The sequence below is a fragment of the Ursus arctos genome, unplaced genomic scaffold, assembly GCF_023065955.2.
Source record: "Ursus arctos isolate Adak ecotype North America unplaced genomic scaffold, UrsArc2.0 scaffold_4, whole genome shotgun sequence".
Lineage (NCBI taxonomy): Eukaryota > Metazoa > Chordata > Mammalia > Carnivora > Ursidae > Ursus > Ursus arctos.
Genome location: NW_026623056.1, coordinates 5,307,909 through 5,327,402, shown reverse-complemented (window position 1 = coordinate 5,327,402; position 19,494 = coordinate 5,307,909). Strand labels below are relative to the sequence as shown.

Here is a 19,494-nt window from a genome sequence, read left to right as displayed (position 1 = left end):
TAGAACATTCTGACAAGAACATCAAAGTCAGTCCTACCATAAGAAAGAATATAAGGGTACAGGCTCTCTGTTCTACGTATTGTCTACTTACAAGATAGGAGATGTTGTTCATTCATTCAACAAACATATCGAGCACCTACCATGGCGGGCGCCTGGCTCTGTCCGAGGCCTTGGAGATGTATCAGTGAATGCCACCACCCAAAAGTTTCCCTGTCCTCGTCTTCTTTGGTTAAACCATCTGAAATTGCTGTCTTTGTGGGTCAAGACGAGGCACTGAATATGTGTCTACTATATGATTCAGCCATTCCCCTCCTAGGTGTTTACGTAAAGGAAGTCAAAGCATTTGTCCATACAAAGACTTGTACGTGAATGTCTGTAGCAGCTTCTTTGCCGTAGTTCAGACTGGAAACACTCTGAATGTCCATCCACAAGTGAATGGATGAACAGAGTGTAGTAAGTCTGTGCACACGATGGAACTTCAGCAGTCGGCAGTGACAAGGACTGAAGGACTACTGTGCACGGTGACAAGGCTAGACCTTAATCCATTACGTTAGCAGAAGAGATGGAATGATTTAATGTCTATAAAATGTCAGAAGATGGAAATAAATCCTTAGTGACAGAAGGCAGACCAGTGGTTGCCTCAGAGCAGGGACCGGGTCAGGGGACAGCAAGGGCAGGAAGGGAGACTACACAGGAGCAGGTGCAACTTTTTGGGGGTGCAGAATATATTCGCAGTGTTGATTGTGGTGATGGCTTCACAGGTGCATACGTGTCAAAACTTCCCAAATGACACACTTTAAATATAAGCAGTTAATTCTATGATAATTATACCTGAATAAAGGTGTTAAAAAACAGTAGGATCATACCAATTTCATATGGTTCTATCTACAGATAAATTTTGGTGATCAGTTAATTTTTAAAACCTCATATTCATTTTTCACAGATTTTCTGAAAACCCACCATGTGTCAGATCAGACCGTGAAAGATGCTACCTATGAAAAGCAATTAAAAAAAAAAAAAAAAAGGCTGTCCCTACTTTTAAGCTTCGTGGGTGAAGTCGGTTGATAAAGGAATGGCTTTCCTACAGGGAGTCCTGGAGCAGTTACCAGCTGGAGCAGTTATTCTTTGTTGCCTGCACTTACGCATGTGTGTGTACCTTCCGTCTCTTTCAGAGTGACCTGTGGTCTTTGGGAATCACCGCTATCGAGATGGCAGAAGGTGCCCCCCGTAAGTACCTTCCTCTGGGTGAGCTCTGTTGCTGGGCGGCTCTCTGCAGGTACCGAGCCTTCCTTGCCAGGCGCCATCCTAGCTTTCCTTCTGCTACGCCGAGCCCAGTGTGGGTTCGAGCTGGCGTGTTTAGAAAGCAAAGTCATCGTAGCTCAACCAAATCCATTCATTTCAGAGCTGTGTGAGGATCTTGTGTTTAAAGGGAAAAAGAAAGGAAAGGGAAAGGAACTTCGGGAATCTGGTTTGTTTGACAGGTTCCGCGTGTCGTTTATTCTTGCACTGCTCTTTACCTAATGCAAAACTGGGGCCAACCCACAGTCTGTAAGCTCCTACTTAATAAGAATCCGGAACTGATTCTCAGTACGCGAGTTACGCAAACCCTTGTACTCAGCTGCTCTCACTCCTAATAGGATACTGCTGTTTAGATTTTTAGGTGTGAGGCCAGGTGGCCAGGGCTCCGGCCCCCCGGGGAACATCTGAAATGCCTTGAGTTCCATTGGTGCTGCAGAGCACCTCCGCCAGCCGCGCTGGCCATGACCTTGGGCTCCACGGACTTCCCTGCAGGAAGCACAGCTCAGCAAGGGTCCCGCTGGTGCTGCAGCCCCCAAGTCCCGTACTACCCCACCCCCGCATTCAGTGTCCCTAGCATCACAGGGATATAAGGCAGACGTTTTTCTCAAACACACAAGATGCCTTCGTAGGCAACTCTCACTCCTCGTTTCCACCACTTAGTTCCCGCAGGTGGCAGGACAGTCTAGCACACTTCCATCTACCTGGTCTGCCTCTCGCTTTCTCCCCGATCAGACTTGCAGAGCAATGTGACAGCTCTACCAGCCTGCCCTGGCCGCCTCCCAACTGCCTTTCAGGCAGCAGTTTCCCCTGGTACCATCTTCTCGTGTGGTTCGTGCTGCTTTGGTGTCTGCTTTCTAGAGGACCTGAACCCAAAGGAGCCCCTTTCCGTGCAGGGCAGGTCCTTTTGCTCATGCAACTGTCTTCACGTTACCGTAGCCTTTGAATTTGCCACTCTAGAGTTGGTAGAATTCATCTGTAGCATGATGGATTTGAAGTGTTTGTGGACAAAATTCCCCTCCTTCACAATGCTAATAGGCATTTATGAATCAGAAAAATCATATATTGCAGTCTGAAATGTTATTCCCATATTATCATTCTTGATGAGTAGTAGAGGGGACTAAAAATAAACTTCTACCCCACAGAATCCTTTAGCTTTTAGGGAGAATATATTCTTATTCTGGGCACAAAGGAAAAGATACCCCCGGAGGTTTGAAAAGTAAACTAGTGAAATATTTTGGTTAAAATAAGAATGCATGAGTGCTTTCTCTATAAACCATAATGCCATGTGTACAAGTTGAGATATTTTAATAACTTTTCCAGCAGACACTCTTCACCTTGATCTCTCTGTTCTTCCTGCAGCCAGTGAACAAACAAACAAACAAACAAAAAACAGAAACAAGCCTGTCATGAAACCTGAAAAGCCATCCGAATATTTGGAAATACAGAGAGAAAGGTGTTCGGGTCTAGTGCTATATACTCTAAAAAAAATCTATGGAGATAGCATTGCATGTGTATGAGCCTTCAGTGTATAAGAAATAGAGCCTCTATCTTTCATTTTATGACTTAGGCTTTTACGAATTAAAAAGAACCTGCCATCTCCATTGTGTTGTTTTCTTGTTGTTTACTCTGAATCTGCGATGGTTCTTTATAGCAAAGCAAAGGCTTTGACCCTTTAACTTAGTTTTCTTAAATATGAAGGAGAAGTAGGAATGTTAACAATGTCTAGTTGAAGCCTGTATTTTCTGAGACTTCTGTAATTAGACATCAGCTCTCTTAAATGCTCAACACATAGAAGCTTCGCCATCTTCCACCTGTGCTCACTGAGCATGTCTGGCCTCAGAGCCGTTTGGCCTGGGTTTGGCCTCCGAACCTGAGCGGGCCCTTGCTTTGGTCTCTTGCAGCTCTCTGTGACATGCACCCCATGAGAGCCCTCTTCCTCATCCCCCGGAACCCAGCGCCTCGCCTGAAGTCGAAGAAGTGGTGAGTTTGGTCTCCTTCAGTGCTTTGCCGATCCAAGGGCAGGGTTCTCCTGCCACGCGCCCTTGGATGAGCTCAGACCCTTAGGTCCAGCTGCATGATGAGGCCAACATACACCGAGATCTGGTGAGTGATTTTCCATAGGCTGCCACTCATCTTAAAGCACATATTAAGTACCTACTGTTTGCACTGCAAGGCTTTATCACCACACCCTTCAAGGTAAGGAGCTTTTAGCTAAAGTTAGTAGTGGAACCCAAGTAAGAACACGAAAGCTCTTTGATTTCTCATCCTCCCGAGAAAGATCTTGCCTGGCAGCACAAGACATCTCGTCAGAGGGGGTGATAGTTCCAAAACTCAGCTGGTTAGGTTGGCTGGCTTTCTTCCCTCCTTAAGATGGCAATCCTGTTGAGTGCATACACACACCTGGTAATATGGGATGATTTCACTGGTTTGTGCATAAATATTTGTAATATTTGTTTTTACTATTGTTTTCCCTTTGTGGCACGTGATATTGGCTTCTTATTTGGGGCAGTAATACAAACTTCCTGTTTAATAAATTTATTCACATAAAAAAATTGACCTAATTTAAAGAAAAATACCAAGTGGATGACGTAAGAGTCTGGTTAAAAATTGTGTTGATGGGGGGCGCCTGGGTGGCTCAGTCAGTTAAGCGTCTGACTCTTGATCTCCGCTCAGGTTACTCTCTTGGTCATGAGTTCAAGCCCCGTTTTGGGCTCCAGGCTGGGTGTGGAGCCTATTTAAAAAACAAACAGACAAGAAACTGTGTTGATAGTATGCGATTGACTCAAGTGTGGGAAATACAGTTCTATAGGTTAGACCAGAAGTTGGGCTTCTGTGTGTACTTGTATGAGGGTCTTTGTACGTTATCATTGCATAACAAAAATTCATGGCTCCTTTCTTCCCCATGTATATGGTGTATCCTGATACATCCCAATACATTCTTGAATCTCTGATTGCCCTGGCCTGGGGCCAATTCCTGGACCACTTATGACCCCCTATCTTTTTCTAGAGACATATTCTGGTCAGTTAGAGCATGAAGGCTCAAGACCTTTCTGCCCCTTTTCATACTTCGTGATCACTTCACGATCACCCTTCACTGGGACCCTTATGTCCCCTCCCACCCGCAGCTTCACCCTCCGCTATACAGAGAGCAGTCTTAATGAGTACAGTCACCTAGTAATGACGGAGCAACCCCGGTGAGACAAGAGAAAGGCACACGGCACAGAGAAGCGAGGGAACTAGCCGGAGGGGACGGGCAGTCCCCAGCTGCCGAGGCCTGTAGGCGAAGAGCTTGAGGGTTTCTATTGGCAACAAGGGGGCAGAGCAGCCCCGCTCCTCCTCCTCACTCTGGAGGGTCCCTGTGTGAGCCGGTCGTTCTCTCCCCAGCAACAGCCTCCCATTGGGCCCCTGCGTGGCACATGACCAGCAGGGCCTAGACGCCCTGCTTCCTCCCTGCTCCCCGGAACAGACTCCCCAGGAAAGAATTGAGCTCAGTTCCTTCCCGGGAAGCACCAGGAGCGCTGCAAAGCGCTCTGCTAGCTTTCTGCCTGTCGTTCGGGCCACGCCTCCCTGTCCCCCTGCCCGCCACACACACACTGGAGACAGTGGGCTTTCCTTGCCGCGTGCCTTCCCTCGCTTCCCGCTCCCACACTGCGGCCGGACAGGGGTTTCCAGGGGTCAGCCCACGGAGGACACGCTGGCCTTCCACACACGCGTTACGTTTGGTCAGCACAGTGCGCCTGCGCACTGTGTCTCAGAAGCGTCGGTATTCATTGCCAGCTTTTAGAAATCAGGGGCTTGAGCATCACGTTCGCATTTCGGGCCTTTTGTGCAGAGATGCAGCCGCGCTGCCCGGTGAGCGGCTCCTGCCCCTTCTAGGTACCAGATGGCCCTTCTGCCCGTCGCCTCCTCTCCCCAACTCCGAAGCTGGTCACTGCACTTACCCTGTTTTCCTCTTATCCTGGGCCTGCACTGCCCTTTGCATGACCTGTCTGTCCCCTTAGAAAAGTGAGGGAACAGCCCCTGCACTACAGCTTTCATTTTCATTGACTCTGCTCCTAAAAAGATCAACTCTGCATTGACCTTGTTTGAGAAATACGGACTTTGAGGAAAATACAGGCTGACTTTTCTGCTTCCAGCCTTTGACAACAAGAACTCATTCTGGTGGTGCTGCTGGGAATTGGGTCAGTCCAGGGACAGTGAGAGGTCAGGCCTCCATCTCACCCGACCTCCCTGACTCTGAAGAAAAGCCAGTTAGGAGTGTGAGTGCCACACTGCTGGACAGAGAAAGGGAAATGACTTGGCTGTTTGAGAGTGAGTGGGAAAACAGAAGCCCTGGTGAAGGACTCTTTCTCACTCAGAACCTGGCCTTTATAAGATGGCCATGCAGCCCTCCACCCCTCCCCCTGCACCAGGCCATAGGGCACAGGATGCGGCTCCCAATTCTCTGCAATAGAATTCTACTTTTTTTTAAAGATTTTATTTATTTATTTGTCGGGGGTGGGGGGCGCACAAGCAGGGGGAGCAGCAGGCAGAGGGAGAAGCAGACTCCCCGTGGAGCAGGGAGCCTGATGTGGGGCTCGATCCCAGGACCCTGAGATCATGACCTGAGCCAAAGGCAGATGCCCGACCCCAACTGAGCCATCCAGGTGGCCCTAGAGAATTCTACTTTTTAAGTGAAAATATTTAAGCACTGCAGAGTACTTTGTTGAATGACCAGGTCCAAAGTGATTTGAAATAAGTTAGGGTTTGCTTTACTATGCCCTGGTATTTGGGAGGAAGAGCAATATTTCGTTTCCTTTTATTTTTTAAGGGAGAGGATCCTTCTCCCCACCCATCAAAAGAAACAAAACTCCAAAGTGTTCTTTTTATATCCAGCTATTCTCTGCCTAATGAATTGTCAGAGGAAGTACACTGTTCTCGGGGTATATATCCAAGTACTGCCAAAGGGAGGCACCATTGTGGTAGAGATGGGCCATGAACTCTTTACTATAAGCATTCAGTTAAGGGTCATTAACAACTAACTTGCTAAGTCTACAACAAACAGGACATATAAGGCATATGCATGTTGTAGACTCAGTAATTTTTGTGTGTGCGTATATATTTATTATATTTATGATTATATGTATATATATATATAGTTTTATACATATATATAAATTTAATCTTAATGACAACCCTGCCAGGTAGATTCTCTGATCCTCATTCTGTAGCTGTAAGATTGAGGCTTGGGTGGGTTATGTTCCTTGCACAAGTCTGTACAATCTTTTAGTTTCCCAAGTTCGTAATACCCATTCTCTCTTCTGGATCATCCAGCCTCTTAAGTTCAAGGTTAGAGTGATAGAGAACGGGATACTAGTCTCTTAGTTGAACATTCTTTTCCTGAGCCTTAATATTAGGGAAAGAGAGGCAGGAGCACTGCTCTTTGCACCTTACGTTGTCGGGGTGGCGTGCGGGGGAAGGAAATCATTCCCACTTACCAGAACCTGGTCCTTACGGACTGCACCACTCAAGCGCCCCAGACACTTTTTTTTTTTTTTTTTTTTTAAGAAATGACAAAGCTGGGGCACCTGGGTGGCTCAGATGGTTAAGCATTTGCCTTTGGCTCAGGTCATGGTCTCTGGGTCCTGGGATCGAATCCCACGTCAGACTCCCAGCTCAGAGGGGAGTCTGCTTTCCCTCTCCCTCTTCCCCTCCCCCTGCTCATGCTCTCTCTCTCTCTCTCTGTATCTCTCTATCTCAAATGAGTAAATAAAATCTTTAACAAAGAAAAAGAAAAAAAAGAAATGACAAAGCTATTTAGGGGTATGTGTGTGTTCCAAATGAAATAATACTAATATAAAGCAAATATTAGAAAATATTTCAAATTAACTGAATTTGCTAGTAGTAATGTGACTTTGGACTTTATTAAAATCAAAACAAAAACTGCTGCACAGATTTTTAAAATTAACTTTTTTTGCATGGTCTCTTTGAAGACAATGGTCTCGTTGACTCTTCCTGCTAGCATATCTAACCCAAATATATGTGAAATAATTCCCTTTAAGAACACTATGCTATTCAGTTCGACAGAAGTTGAACTTCAAATTTTTACCCTCAGCCATAAAGGCAGAGAGATACTCCTGTTGTTTAAGCCTGGTGATGGTCAGAGGTTGCCAGGACCTCATCGTCATTCATAATAGTCCTAACAACAGCAAACATGCATACACCTTATGTTTATACACATACCTTTTATGATGTAACAGGTACCATGCTAAGTATTTTACATGAATTCATTCATTGAATCATCTGCGGTCTTTTGAGATAAATCCTAACAAGATCACCATTTACAGCCAGGGAAACTGAGGCACAGAGAAGCTAAAATAATCTGCCCAAAGTCACACAGTTAAGAAGTGATAGAGCCTAACATAGAGAAAAAGGGTAGTTCTGGGCAAATGCAAATTCTGAAGCTCAAATTGCATTTAGGGAGTCCTGTGATTACCAAAACCTTTTAGCCCAACTGGTTATAATGACTAATGTAATCATCTTTCAGGCGTTTTTAATTCCTCTAACACAATTAAATATATAAGTAGAGAAACTCTTGGAAGATAAAGTGTTTGGCGAGGCTGGTATTAGAACCGGGGCTTCCGGCTGTAAGCAGCAAACATTAACATCTCTCTCTAGGCCAACCCTGGGGAAATTAGTATTACTAATCTTAGGCATTTTTTTTTAAGAGACAGAACTAAATTACCAGCAGCAGAGACGCAAACAATAAAGTTATATAAATGTACTTTAAACCCGTTAGACCACTTGGCAAACAGTCAAGTGGTGTTCAACATAGGGGAAGGGTTTTTACTTTTAATTAAACGTGTAATTAAGCATATTGATTCTTTGCACACTAACTTAAAAGACAATGAATCTTTCTTCGAAGATTTGTTTTAAGGAAGCATTATTTTCTCTTCAAACGGTACTATTTGAAGAAGACATGAGATACGTTGCCAGCTTTATGGTCCTACACATATTGGCCCAACCTTTGGGCCCGGAGTTATTCTCCTGAGTATCTCTGAAGGTTCCTTCCCACCGCAAGAGGTAGGGGAGGGGCTCCTGGGTGGCGCAGCGGTTAAGCGTCTGCCTTCGGCTCAGGGCGTGATCCCTGCGTTCGGGGATCGAGCCCCACATCAGGCTTCTCCGCTAGGAGCCTGCTTCTTCCTCTCCCACTCCCCCTGCTTGTGTTCCCTCTCTCGCTGGCTGTCTCTATCTCTGTCAAATAAATAAATAAAATCTTTAAAAAAAAAAAAAAAGAGGTACACAGTCCTCTTTCCCTGGTTCTGCTGAACTCTGAGCACCCTCTCCTCCTAGAGATGCCACTGCCTTTTGTTAGGTGTCAGTATTGTGGAACGGAATGTACAATTTATCAAGTCTGGATCTCATTTTTAAATTGGGTGTGATTTCTTTTATTTATCACCTTCTAATTAATAGTTGAGCACTTTATAAAAAGAAAGCACTTCCTTCTAGTTGCAAGCAGGAGAAAAAAACCCAGAGCTTTCATTTGCATTTCTCATGAATATTTAACAGCTCCCTGTCTTAATTTGTTTTTGTTTTCATGTTCTCGATATTGATTTTCTACCTAGAAAAGTGCGGTGTGGAATTTGCCTTCTTCCTTATGCAGGTTAACTCATTCTCCTCAGTTTATTGCTTAGGACAGCCCATTATTCCATGACGGTTTATTTCACAGGGTCTCCTTAGATGATACCACATTTGTGCTTCCACGGATTCGGCTGGTGGGTCTGAAAAAGAAAGCATTTTCTATACTATCTCCTCTCCAGACCTCCCTCTCTGCCCCTCACAAGGTAGCCATTTCACACACTTGTCCAGAACTCACATCTGATAGCCATGCGTGCATTCCTTCGGTCAAGCGTATGAGGGCAGGAAGTGTGCTCTGGCTGCAAAGATGACCCAGGCACGTGGACACTGGAGACGCTGCTGCGAGGAAGCAGGGGTCTGGGCGGAAGGACAGGCAAGAAGGTGCATAGAACGTCTACCCTGTTGTTACTGTTTTCCGCAGTCCACAGGGTGGCCGATCCTGATTGATCCTGGGGTGACCCCAAGCATAGCAGGGTACCTCTGCTTCTATGTAAAATAATTTAAAAGCTTGAACTTAGCTTAGAAATTTAAGGAGGAAACAATAGGAATAATTCAGTCCTTTAAAAACACGGACTAAGATGAGAAACTGCTTTGACCTGGGCCGAAGTGGAGAGTGGTGCATCTGTGAGTGCCCTCTTGCATTGAGTGCCCTCTTGCATTTGAATTTTAAAGAATATGCTCACAGTTGTGTTCTGTGTGATGAGGACTACGTTCAAGCCTGAAGTCTGTGGCCGATCCGGGATAGCTGGCTTCTGGGATCCGATCTTGTTACTCCACAGCGCTCCACAGGAGGGCGACGGAGAGCACAAAATGGATTCCCTCCTGCTCTGAGCAGAGTGGGGACCTCAAGAGGGTGACCAGAGTTCCCCTAAGGTCTCTGAGGGCGATGTGCCAGGCTGCCAGTGGAGCACACCAGAAAGGCATGCTATATAGGCGTGAAGTAATTATTGACGATGCTGGACAGTTTTTTAGAACTCTTAGCAAGTACATGCATGCCCAACTCATGAATCATAGCTAAAGTCCACCGTTCATTTCTACCACCGTGTGGACTTGCTGCCTTACTCATTGCTATAGTGTCTCTCACCAGCTCTCCCCTGCCCTGTGCCTTTTTGGCACAGGGTTTATCTTTGAGGAAATAGTGCCTTTCTAGAGGGAGATAAGTACGCGTCTGGGTACGAACTTAGCCCTAAGTTTCCAAGTCCATGGGTTGATAGCAAACATACACATACACCCTGTTCTTATTAATTGGAGAACAAAGTTCAAAAGTAATTTTGAAATTACTAATTATAAAATTTACCTAACCAAGTTCACTTTACCAAGTAAGAATCTTTCTCATTTCTACAGAAAGTACTCCTCCTTACCCAGCCAGCCTTGATTTTGCTGTCCCCCAGCTTGCATCTCCTGCCTCATTTAGACAGCTTACCTCAGCGTCCCCCGACGTGTCATGTGCTCAGCCCCAACCTTAGTTTTTCACTATTTCCTGCCTCCCTGAACTGTCTTCCCAGAGTGATTTCCCCTTCATTCTTTAAAGCCCAGCTCGGGTTCCCGCATTACAATAGACCTTCCAGATATGACTCTCACCAAGGTCTTTCTCTTCTCCAATTCCTTTTGTTCTCTTGTGTGATATTATATCTAAACTGTGCAAAAATGCTTTTATGCATGTAACTCCCATACATCGCCCGAATTGTGTGTTGATGGTGATGATGCCTTTGAACCCCATGGTGCCTAATAAAGTTCTAGACCTACTCTGTGATTGGTTGATCCCTGTGTTGATTAATTGAACCTGATTTCTTCTTTTTTTCATTGTAGTGTTCTAAAAAATGGAAGTTTGCTTTTTCTTTGGATCGTCTTTTTATCTGTGGATTCATCTCTTTCGTGTGGCAGGTCAAAGAAATTCCAGTCATTTATTGAGAGCTGCTTGGTAAAGAATCACAGCCAGCGGCCAGCAACAGAACAATTGATGAAGCATCCGTTTATACGAGACCAACCTAATGAACGACAGGTCCGCATTCAACTCAAGGACCATATTGACAGAACAAAGAAGAAGCGAGGAGAGAAAGGTGAGAAGCACGTTTGTATTTCCGCAAAGGAAACAAAAGATGGAGTGGGTCGTGGGCTCTTGATACATCTGGAGGGGCCGTGGGGGTTTCAGCTGGGCCTGCATTATTCTTTAGTGTGAAGGGCTGCCTCTGAGCTCGCAGCCTGCAGGCATCAATGGAGTGAGACTGTGAAATGGAATCTTCATGAAAGGCTAGAACTGTAAGGCATATTACCTTTTCCAGGCACTGACAAAAAGTCATGTTGAGTAATACTATGAAGTGGTTTAATATGACAAGTGATTTTCTTAGTTCACATGAATATTCATGTTTTAAAGACTAAAAACCGACAGAAGACAACCTAAAAAAAAAAACACTTAGTTGACATTTTTCTGTTCCTCCAGTCTTCAACATTTAAGTTTTTGTGCTCTGAGGCTCATTTCGAATTTGTTTCAGAAGTCAGAATGAATTTTCTTATAATCACAGAGTTGCCAGACTTGATAGATGGAGCATTGAACTTTGAGCTGGAAGATCATTTAATGTGCTTCTTTATTTTATAGAGTCAAAATTCTCACCCCTTATAGCTCTACTGTTGTACCACACTGTCTTTTCAGGGCATCACTGGAAAGGACAGGAGGCAAACTTGGAGTCCTGGGGCTGTATCCTGGTTGTTTGAATAGAGACTCAGACCTCCTTATCTAGCCTCCTGACCAAGGAGAAAACTCACGTGGTCGGGGGCAGGTTTTGTGCCTCGGTGGGTGGGAGGTAGGGAAGGTTGAGGTACTGGGCGGGGAAGGGAAAGATCCAGAGGACAGACGGGGTGAGTCCTCCCTGGGTGGAGGCAGGAAGAGCAGAGGGTTGGGGGGGAGGAGGGATGACAGTGAGGAGGCGTTATAGGGCTGGCGAGGTGAGCACCAAGCATGTGCGGAGTGGAGAGGAAAGGCGAAGGCCAGGCACCAAGGGTGGGAGGCACATGGCTGTGTGCTTTTCCTCGCTTCTGTCGCGGACACCGTTCTCTCTCCTCTGTTCTTTCCAAGCCAGGTGGAGCATTGGAGGGGGTGGGCAGCACAGGACGGGGGGGGGGGGGGCGCTCTCTTATCTGAAATCCCCTTCTTTGCTCTGCAGTTTCTGTCTGTAATGTGGTAAGGTATGGGCGGGTGTGTGGGGTGGGCGGTGAGTAATGTGAGTCAAGACTGGGCGGAGGTAAGAGCCGCAGAGGCCTGAGCAGGAGGAGAAACCCTCAGTGAAGGCTCACAGGAAGAGTTTTTTCCTGGCTGCCAGCCTCCGGAGCTCAGGGAAATGTGCGATCAGGTTCCACTCAGGAGTAGGAGGTTATGAAGCTAAGCCAAAAAGGAGGCCCATCCCCTGAACTAATAAAATAGTGTATGTCAACTATACTTCAATTAAAAAAAAAAGATACACTGTTAAATGTTTGGGGATCAAACTATGTTTACTTCAAGTGCTAAATAGGAAGTGAAGCTTCCTTGCCTATTTTGATGGAACATAAAATTATGACAGCCCTGGAAAATAAATACATAAATAAAAATCCCGAACAAAACAAAACAAAAAATTTTAAAAAAAGGAGGCCCATCTCCACTTATTCGTGGGTGGAGACGGTTGAGGTGTCTGTCGGAAGGAGCTGGGAGGGGAATTGGAGGAACCAGGAAGAACCAGGCATGAGAGATATAGTGAGTCAAGATCAAAAAGTTCCAGGATTGGGGTACCTGGGTGGCTCGGGCGGTTAAACATCCGACTCTTGATTTCAGCTCAGGTCATGATCTCAGGTTTGTCAGATCGAGCCCTGTGTCAGGCTCCGTGCTGAGTGCTGAGCATGGAGTCTGCTTGAGACTCTCTCTCCTTCTCCCCCTGCCCCTCCCCTCCCACGCCTCCAAAAAAAAAAAAAAAAGGTTCCAGGACCGATTTTTCATCAAACATGCAACCATTAAAGATGACTTCTTGGAAAGGGAAGTTTCTTCTTCTTTGGGCCTGTTGTTTCCAGATTCAAATTCTGAGTTCACATTCTAGCTCTACCCCCTGAATAGTTACGTGAACTTCATCCCAGTTTTCTCATCTTTAGAATAAGAGAGGGGATATGATAGTAATCAGTATCGCCTGGCATTGTCGCAGATTAAATGAGAGGAGGCATTAAAATGTTTAATACAATGTCTGGCATATAAACATACTCAATAAATATTAGCTATTCTTACATAAACAGTTCCTTATTGACCTATAATTTTCCAGCACAATTCAGAGTTACTTTCTGACAACTCGTGACCTCTTTGCCTTTGACCTGCGAGTAGAATGGGTAAAGCTTGTGCCTTGGGTTGTTTTCACATTTGGGGGGCACAGATGCTGGATTGTGGCTCAGAGCTCCCCATTCAATGACAGTAGACTATTTTTAATGTGTTCCTTCTCTGAAGAGTAGAAGAGTAAGATTCATGGTAGCAGATGAACTCAAGAGTGACCTGGTAACGTAAGGAACCTGATTCTGTTTACAGTTAGAGCCATCAGAAGCCTTCTTTTTTGTCTGCTCCCCAGAAAGAGTATTGATCAAGCGAGGTCTCATTCCATTTGCTCAGTTTCATCAAATGACTTAATTTACTTCCTCTAATACTTTCACACTCTCTCTGTAGCTCTAAGACCAGCTTTTGGTACAATCAAACAGTTTTAATGAGAATTGATTTATGATTTTTTTAACCTGATATTATTTTTTCCCGAAGATATGTTGACATATGCTAATTTATGCCAGTAATATAAAAGCAATAAGACCAGATTCTGGTGAAGTATTACAATTCAAGGGCCTGACAAATGAAGGTTTTACCCTAGAGAGTAGAAATATTTGGATTAATTGTGCGCTTTTTTCCCTTGCTAGAATTTCCTTTGCTAGATAAAATTTCTGCAGTTTATTTCAAACTCTCTGTTGATTCATTTCAGGAAAGTTTGGAATAGTCTACTTTCAGTGTGGAATATTGAAACACTTTATGAAGGTCCTTTACATTTTGGTGAAATAATACTCAAAAAATAAGTTGCCTGAAAACTTCATACATATCTAAATATTTGAAGCTGACTTGTGATTTAAAAAAAAATACACTTGAAGTCATTGTGCTTTTGGCTCCTTTTCATTATCCCTTTATTGCCTCAAGAGTATGGAAGGCAAAGTGTTTAGTTAGTGTCATAGGTGCTGCCTCCTGGTGGTAACACAACCAAATTGCAGTTTTAGTTCCTTTTTAGGGCTACACAAATGCCTTCAAGGTTGTAATTACTAACCCACAGCTGTGAAAGGATCACAGTAATGTGACACCCTCCCTTGCTTAAAATTAAAGCTCCTCCAAAATTCCCCATTGCCCACAGAAAAGTCCTCGGCAAGGTATATGTAAGAATCAGGAAGTCATATCAGACATGCTGGGCTTACTCATTCCGTCTGCTTTTCTCACAGCCAGACATCTAAGCCACTCACAACTCACCGTGAACATGTCATGCCCTGCACTACTGTCAGCCTTACTCACATGGTTATGTTGCTTAGAATGCCCTTTTCAGCTGCCATCTGCCTGGAACAGGGCCACCAGCATTGCAAGGCCCAGCTCATTTCCTCCTCAAAAGACTTGCTGGCCCCTTTCCCCATTATGACCAACGGAACTTGCTCCTTTCTCTGATATCTCATTGCTCTTTTTATACATTTCTATTTAGTATATAATATGTTGGAAAGAACACTAGTTTTAATGTTGGGAAAGTTCTGGGTGGAATTCTAAATCCAAATCCCAGATTGATCGACCTTTTATTAATAAGTCTTTGGTCCTATCATTTAACCTCTTGTAATAGTGTCTGCTTGAAAAGTGGGTAGTTTGTTAAAGGTTTGTTTAGCAAAATAAATGAGAGAACATAAGTAAAGTATCTAGTAAGGTGACTAGCATGGGAGACACCCAATAAAGATTAATTTCTTAATAATCATGGCAGATCTGATTACCTATTTGTCCATCTCGCCCATTAGATTCTGATCTCCTCCAAAGCAAAGACTCAGTCTTATTCATTATTACGTTAACTTGCTTAACATATTACTGAATTAAATGAATGTCCCCAGTGGATCATTTAACTCTATATTTCTAATAGCACACGCTGTCAGTTTTTTTTTCTGGTGTTTATCAAGATATCTAAAGACAATTTGTGGGTTCTTACTTAAAAAATGATTAATACAGACAATAAGTTAATAGTGGGCCAATAAAAGATTGGTTTAGATAATCCTCTAATGGGAGTTCATACAAACCGAACACCTATTTTTCAGTTCCTTGCCTTGACTTTCATGTGAACAGCAGGCATTAGGGACAGATCTCTAGAGTCAGCTGGGACAGTCTTGGATGTGAATTCCACGTTCTTGAATCCAGCTCTGCTGGTGGGAACTGTTAGGTCACAAGTCAGGAGGCCTGGAGCCCGTCCCAGGTCAGCATTGTTGACAACTCTTTGGGCCTCAGATTACTTATATATAAAACGAGGGGGATGGGATTGACTGAGCTATGGCATCTTTTTATGCACTAACATTCTGTGAGTATCTCTTTAGATGAGACCGAGTATGAGTACAGCGGAAGTGAGGAAGAGGAGGAGGAGAATGACTCAGGAGAGCCCAGGTAGGAGAGCAAACGCCAAGTCTTATTTTCACGTTCTGAATTGTGCTTGTGTGAAACTAACTTCCTTTTGATTTATAGGTTCATTTTTAAGAATCCAGCAAGGTGGTCTTATTTAATTTATTGCCCATGAACATACTCATTAATTTGGGAAAATGTCCCCAGGCAGACTCTTACAAAAATGTGGAAATCAGCATATTCTTTATCTTGTCTCCTAAGATTTATGGTCTCTATTCTAAGACCTTGTTTCCCCACGTATGTAACGTGTAGAATGGGTAGGAGGCAGTTATCTGGGTAATGCAAGACTCAAAGGCCTTAAAACTGCAACTTTCAGGAGACCTAAGTGGTATTTTTGGACTCAAATTATTCAGTTCGTTACTCCATACCTTTGAGAAGCCCATTTGGGCAGCCACTGTCCTTGTCACATGTCTTGGTATTTTCACCCCAAGCTAATCCAAGAGGAAATGATTTCCAGGAAATCAAATCACACTCCAGAGGGGAATCCTAACTAGAAACTTTCATGCTCATTCCAGTTGTCCCATGTTGGACTCCAGGATCAATGTTGCTTTATCGCTATGATGCGTGTGTTTTGAATTTCACTTGACATTGATTCTGACTTCCTTCCAGTCTGTTTATGAATAATTAAGGTTAGTGTGCTCACGTTGCCAGGATTTCTCTTGCACGAGAGAAGTCAGCTGTGGCAGTTTGGTGAGTGAGAGGCACATACACCGTGGTCAGTGCCCTATACACGTGAAGTGAGATTGAGTGGGGAAAACGCACAAGCAGAAGGCTCACTGGCGAAATGGGTCCCCGTCCTCTAGCCATTCCAAGGAGGGGGCTCCAGTGGTCCAGGAGAAGTAATTCCCGTACTGCTGAGGCAGAGCTGCTTGCTCAGGAGAGGGGCCAGCTCCGTCATTGCTGCTAGAACAAGCTAGTGGCTTGTTTTTCGGAGTTAACTCAAGATCTACAAAGCTGGATTACTGCTAAACTACCAGAAGGGGGAGGGACTTACAGGGCCATCCAGTTTTTCTCTACACCTGCTTACAGGAATTTTCAAGGTCAAAGACTGAAGGAGAATTTTTCCTTCCATCTGATACTTTACGCATTGGCTGCCTCCAGTTTAGCTGCATAAAGATGATGTTTGCCAAGCGGTGACATGGAAAATGAATATTCTTATAAAGGCAAAGGACCAATGCCCTGCTCTCGGAGAAGTTGCGTACTATTCTTCTTTTTCCAAAGCTTACCCAGATGTCATGTCGGCCCTGCGATCACTCTCTATAGAACGGAGAAGCCCTGTTTTAACTGATACTTGCCAAACTGCGTGTTAGGAGTCTCTTAGCGAGCTGACCTAGCCATGTCTTCACGCTGCGATAATTGTAACGTGTCATTGTATCACATTGAAGATTATGTTCCAAGTCCTGTCTATGGACCCATGTAATTCATCTTCATTACATTCTGAAAAGTAGAAAGGGACAGTGGTTATCTCATTTTAGAAATGGGGTGAGAGCCCAAAGATGGCACCCAAGCCACACACCAAGTTAATGATTGAGCCACTACTACAGCTCCAATCGCCTGACATTGATTCAACATCAGTTTATATTAATGGAGCCTCCTCCTGTGCCTGGTTCCCTAAGTCCCACCGCCTTTGCACAGAGCTTGTGGCACTGTCACTGGGGGTTTGTTTTAGTGTTCTACACAAAAGCTGTAAGTTTTAGAGGGGGTGTGCTCATGGAATCCAAGCACTGTCTTTAGGACCTCGTGAACGAAGCCTTTTTATGTCATTTTTGCACATAGACGGCAGTCACACAGCACAGTGGTTACACTGTCCAACACAGAATGATCCCCTTGTCAAATACCACCAGACTTGCTCCCCCCGCCATTCACCTCCCCAGCTGGCATCACCATCACTGTCCAGGTGCCAAGACAAAACCTGCAAGTCATCGCTCACTCCACACATTGGATCCATCAACAGGCTTCATTAACTCTGCCACCAGTGCTTCTCTCCACCTCTGTCCCCTTGCCCCGCCCCGCCCTACAGAGCCACTGCAGCAGCAGCCCAGCTGGTGGACTTGCTTGACCTCCTGCCCTCTGTAGACAGTTGTCCCTCAGCAGCCAAACAAATCCCATCACGTCAGTCTCCTGACTATAACCTTTCCATGTGTGATTCCCATGCCATGTGCCTCCCCAGGTCTGCCCACTGTCCCTGGCCTCCTCCTGGGCCACCTCTCTCCTTCACTCTGCTCTGGGAAGTCCTCAGAGAGGCCCCACCTGTTCCCACCACAGGCCTCTTTGCATTTGCTTTTCTCTCTGCTCAAAAGGTTCTTCCGCTACCTCTTCATGGGACCGACTGTTCATCATTTGAGTCTCAGCTCATCTGGCACCTTCTCAGAGAGGTCTCCCCTGATCACCCAGTCTGAGGCAGAACCCTTAATCCTCGTCCCAGCCTCCTGCCACTGTCACTCTTAAACTGTTACATCTTCTGTAGAGCCTGTTCATATGTGAGATTAGTCGTTTGTCTGTCTCTCTTCCCTACAAGAGGATAACGAGAGAGGGAATTTGTTTAGCTACTGGCCTATCCGCTAGAGCCTATTACGGTGCCTGTGACACAGAAGCGGCTCACTAGTTATTTAGCGGAGTTATTTCAAGTGGAAGTCGCCAGAAAGATTAAAAGGGCTAGGTTTGCATGAACAGGTAGAAGCCTGCCCCACCTTCCTGTTAGGCTGCTATGCACAAACCAAGACTCTAACACTGAGTTGTTCCTATGAGTGAGATGTGAATAGGGCAGCCCTAGATCACCAGGGAAGTAGGTGGAGTTTCTTTACGGTGTTTTCTGTCCTCTTTTTCTTCCTGTCACACACGCACACGCACACGCACACACACACACACACACACATACATGATGCACAGCTACCATTTTACAGATGAGAAAACTGAGGCCCACGGTGCTTCAACAGAATCTAGGAATCAGTGAGCTGGGTTGAAGTCCTAGCTACACCGTCTGTTCCAGAGCCGAACCATGTCACTTCCCTTTAACCGTGGTGCAGTGAGATGAGCCCTGAACTCTGACTTTGGCAGGTGTGGGTTCATCGTCTGCTCTGTGGTGACCTTGACTCAGATGTTTTCCCTCCCTGGCTTATCACGTCTTTACATGAGCAGCCCGCCCTTTGCCTCCTGGGGCTGGGTGCCAGGAGTCGTGGAGATGCTGCGGGGACAGTGATGTCCTCTTGGTAGAACATGCCCCCTTGCTGCTCCCGGTTGTTCCTTTCACTTGCTGGCTTTGTTCATGCCTTTCTTCAATGTGAAAGTCAGCTGATCCAGGCCCGAGGGCTCACACACTCCCTAAAACGTTTAGAAGCAGATCTTTGCATGTCACAAGGGTGAGGGAGCAGTGTGGACGGTGCTGGAGAGAGGTGACGACACCAGGAAGGTGACGTCTCTCTACAGATGGTGACCGCGTGTGTATGCCCAGGGTCACACTGAAAAGGAGGCTGAACACTGCTCTGTTGTCGCCTTGACTCAGTTTCTCTGGGGCTGAGTACTGTGAGTAATGGAGGCTCTGAGAGCCTGTGCTGGCCTACGGGCGAGCCGCTTGCCGGGCCGGCCGCCCCCAGCGCCTGGGTAGCGATGGCCCCCGCCACACGCAGGCTCCCCATCTCTCTGTCTCCCTCCCGCAGCTCCATTCTGAACCTGCCGGGGGAGTCCACGCTGCGGCGGGACTTCCTGAGGCTCCAGCTGGCCAACAAGGAGCGCTCGGAGGCCCTGCGGCGGCAGCAGCTGGAGCAGCAGCAGCGGGAGAACGAGGAGCACAAGCGGCAGCTGCTGGCCGAGCGCCAGAAGCGCATAGAGGAGCAGAAGGAGCAGCGGCGGCGGCTGGAGGAGGTGAGGGCCTGCCTGCGCCCCAGGGGAGCCCCCATCTCTCGGCCACA

The 19,494-nt window shown here is 45.7% G+C and overlaps 1 protein-coding gene across 9 annotated transcripts in view; it reads left to right on the top strand.

Moving 5' to 3' along the window:
• The window catches only part of TNIK (TRAF2 and NCK interacting kinase), a 475,440-nt gene that overhangs the window by 368,207 nt on the left and 87,739 nt on the right, over positions 1-19,494 (top strand). For all 9 annotated transcript variants that reach the window (XM_057306485.1, XM_057306490.1, XM_057306488.1 and 6 more), the window contains 5 exons: positions 1,173-1,227; positions 3,201-3,279; positions 10,801-10,976; positions 15,505-15,571; positions 19,243-19,447. In XM_057306485.1, coding sequence (XP_057162468.1) covers positions 1,173-1,227; positions 3,201-3,279; positions 10,801-10,976; positions 15,505-15,571; positions 19,243-19,447 — 582 coding nt within the window. The remainder of the gene's footprint in view (positions 1-1,172; positions 1,228-3,200; positions 3,280-10,800; positions 10,977-15,504; positions 15,572-19,242; positions 19,448-19,494) is intronic.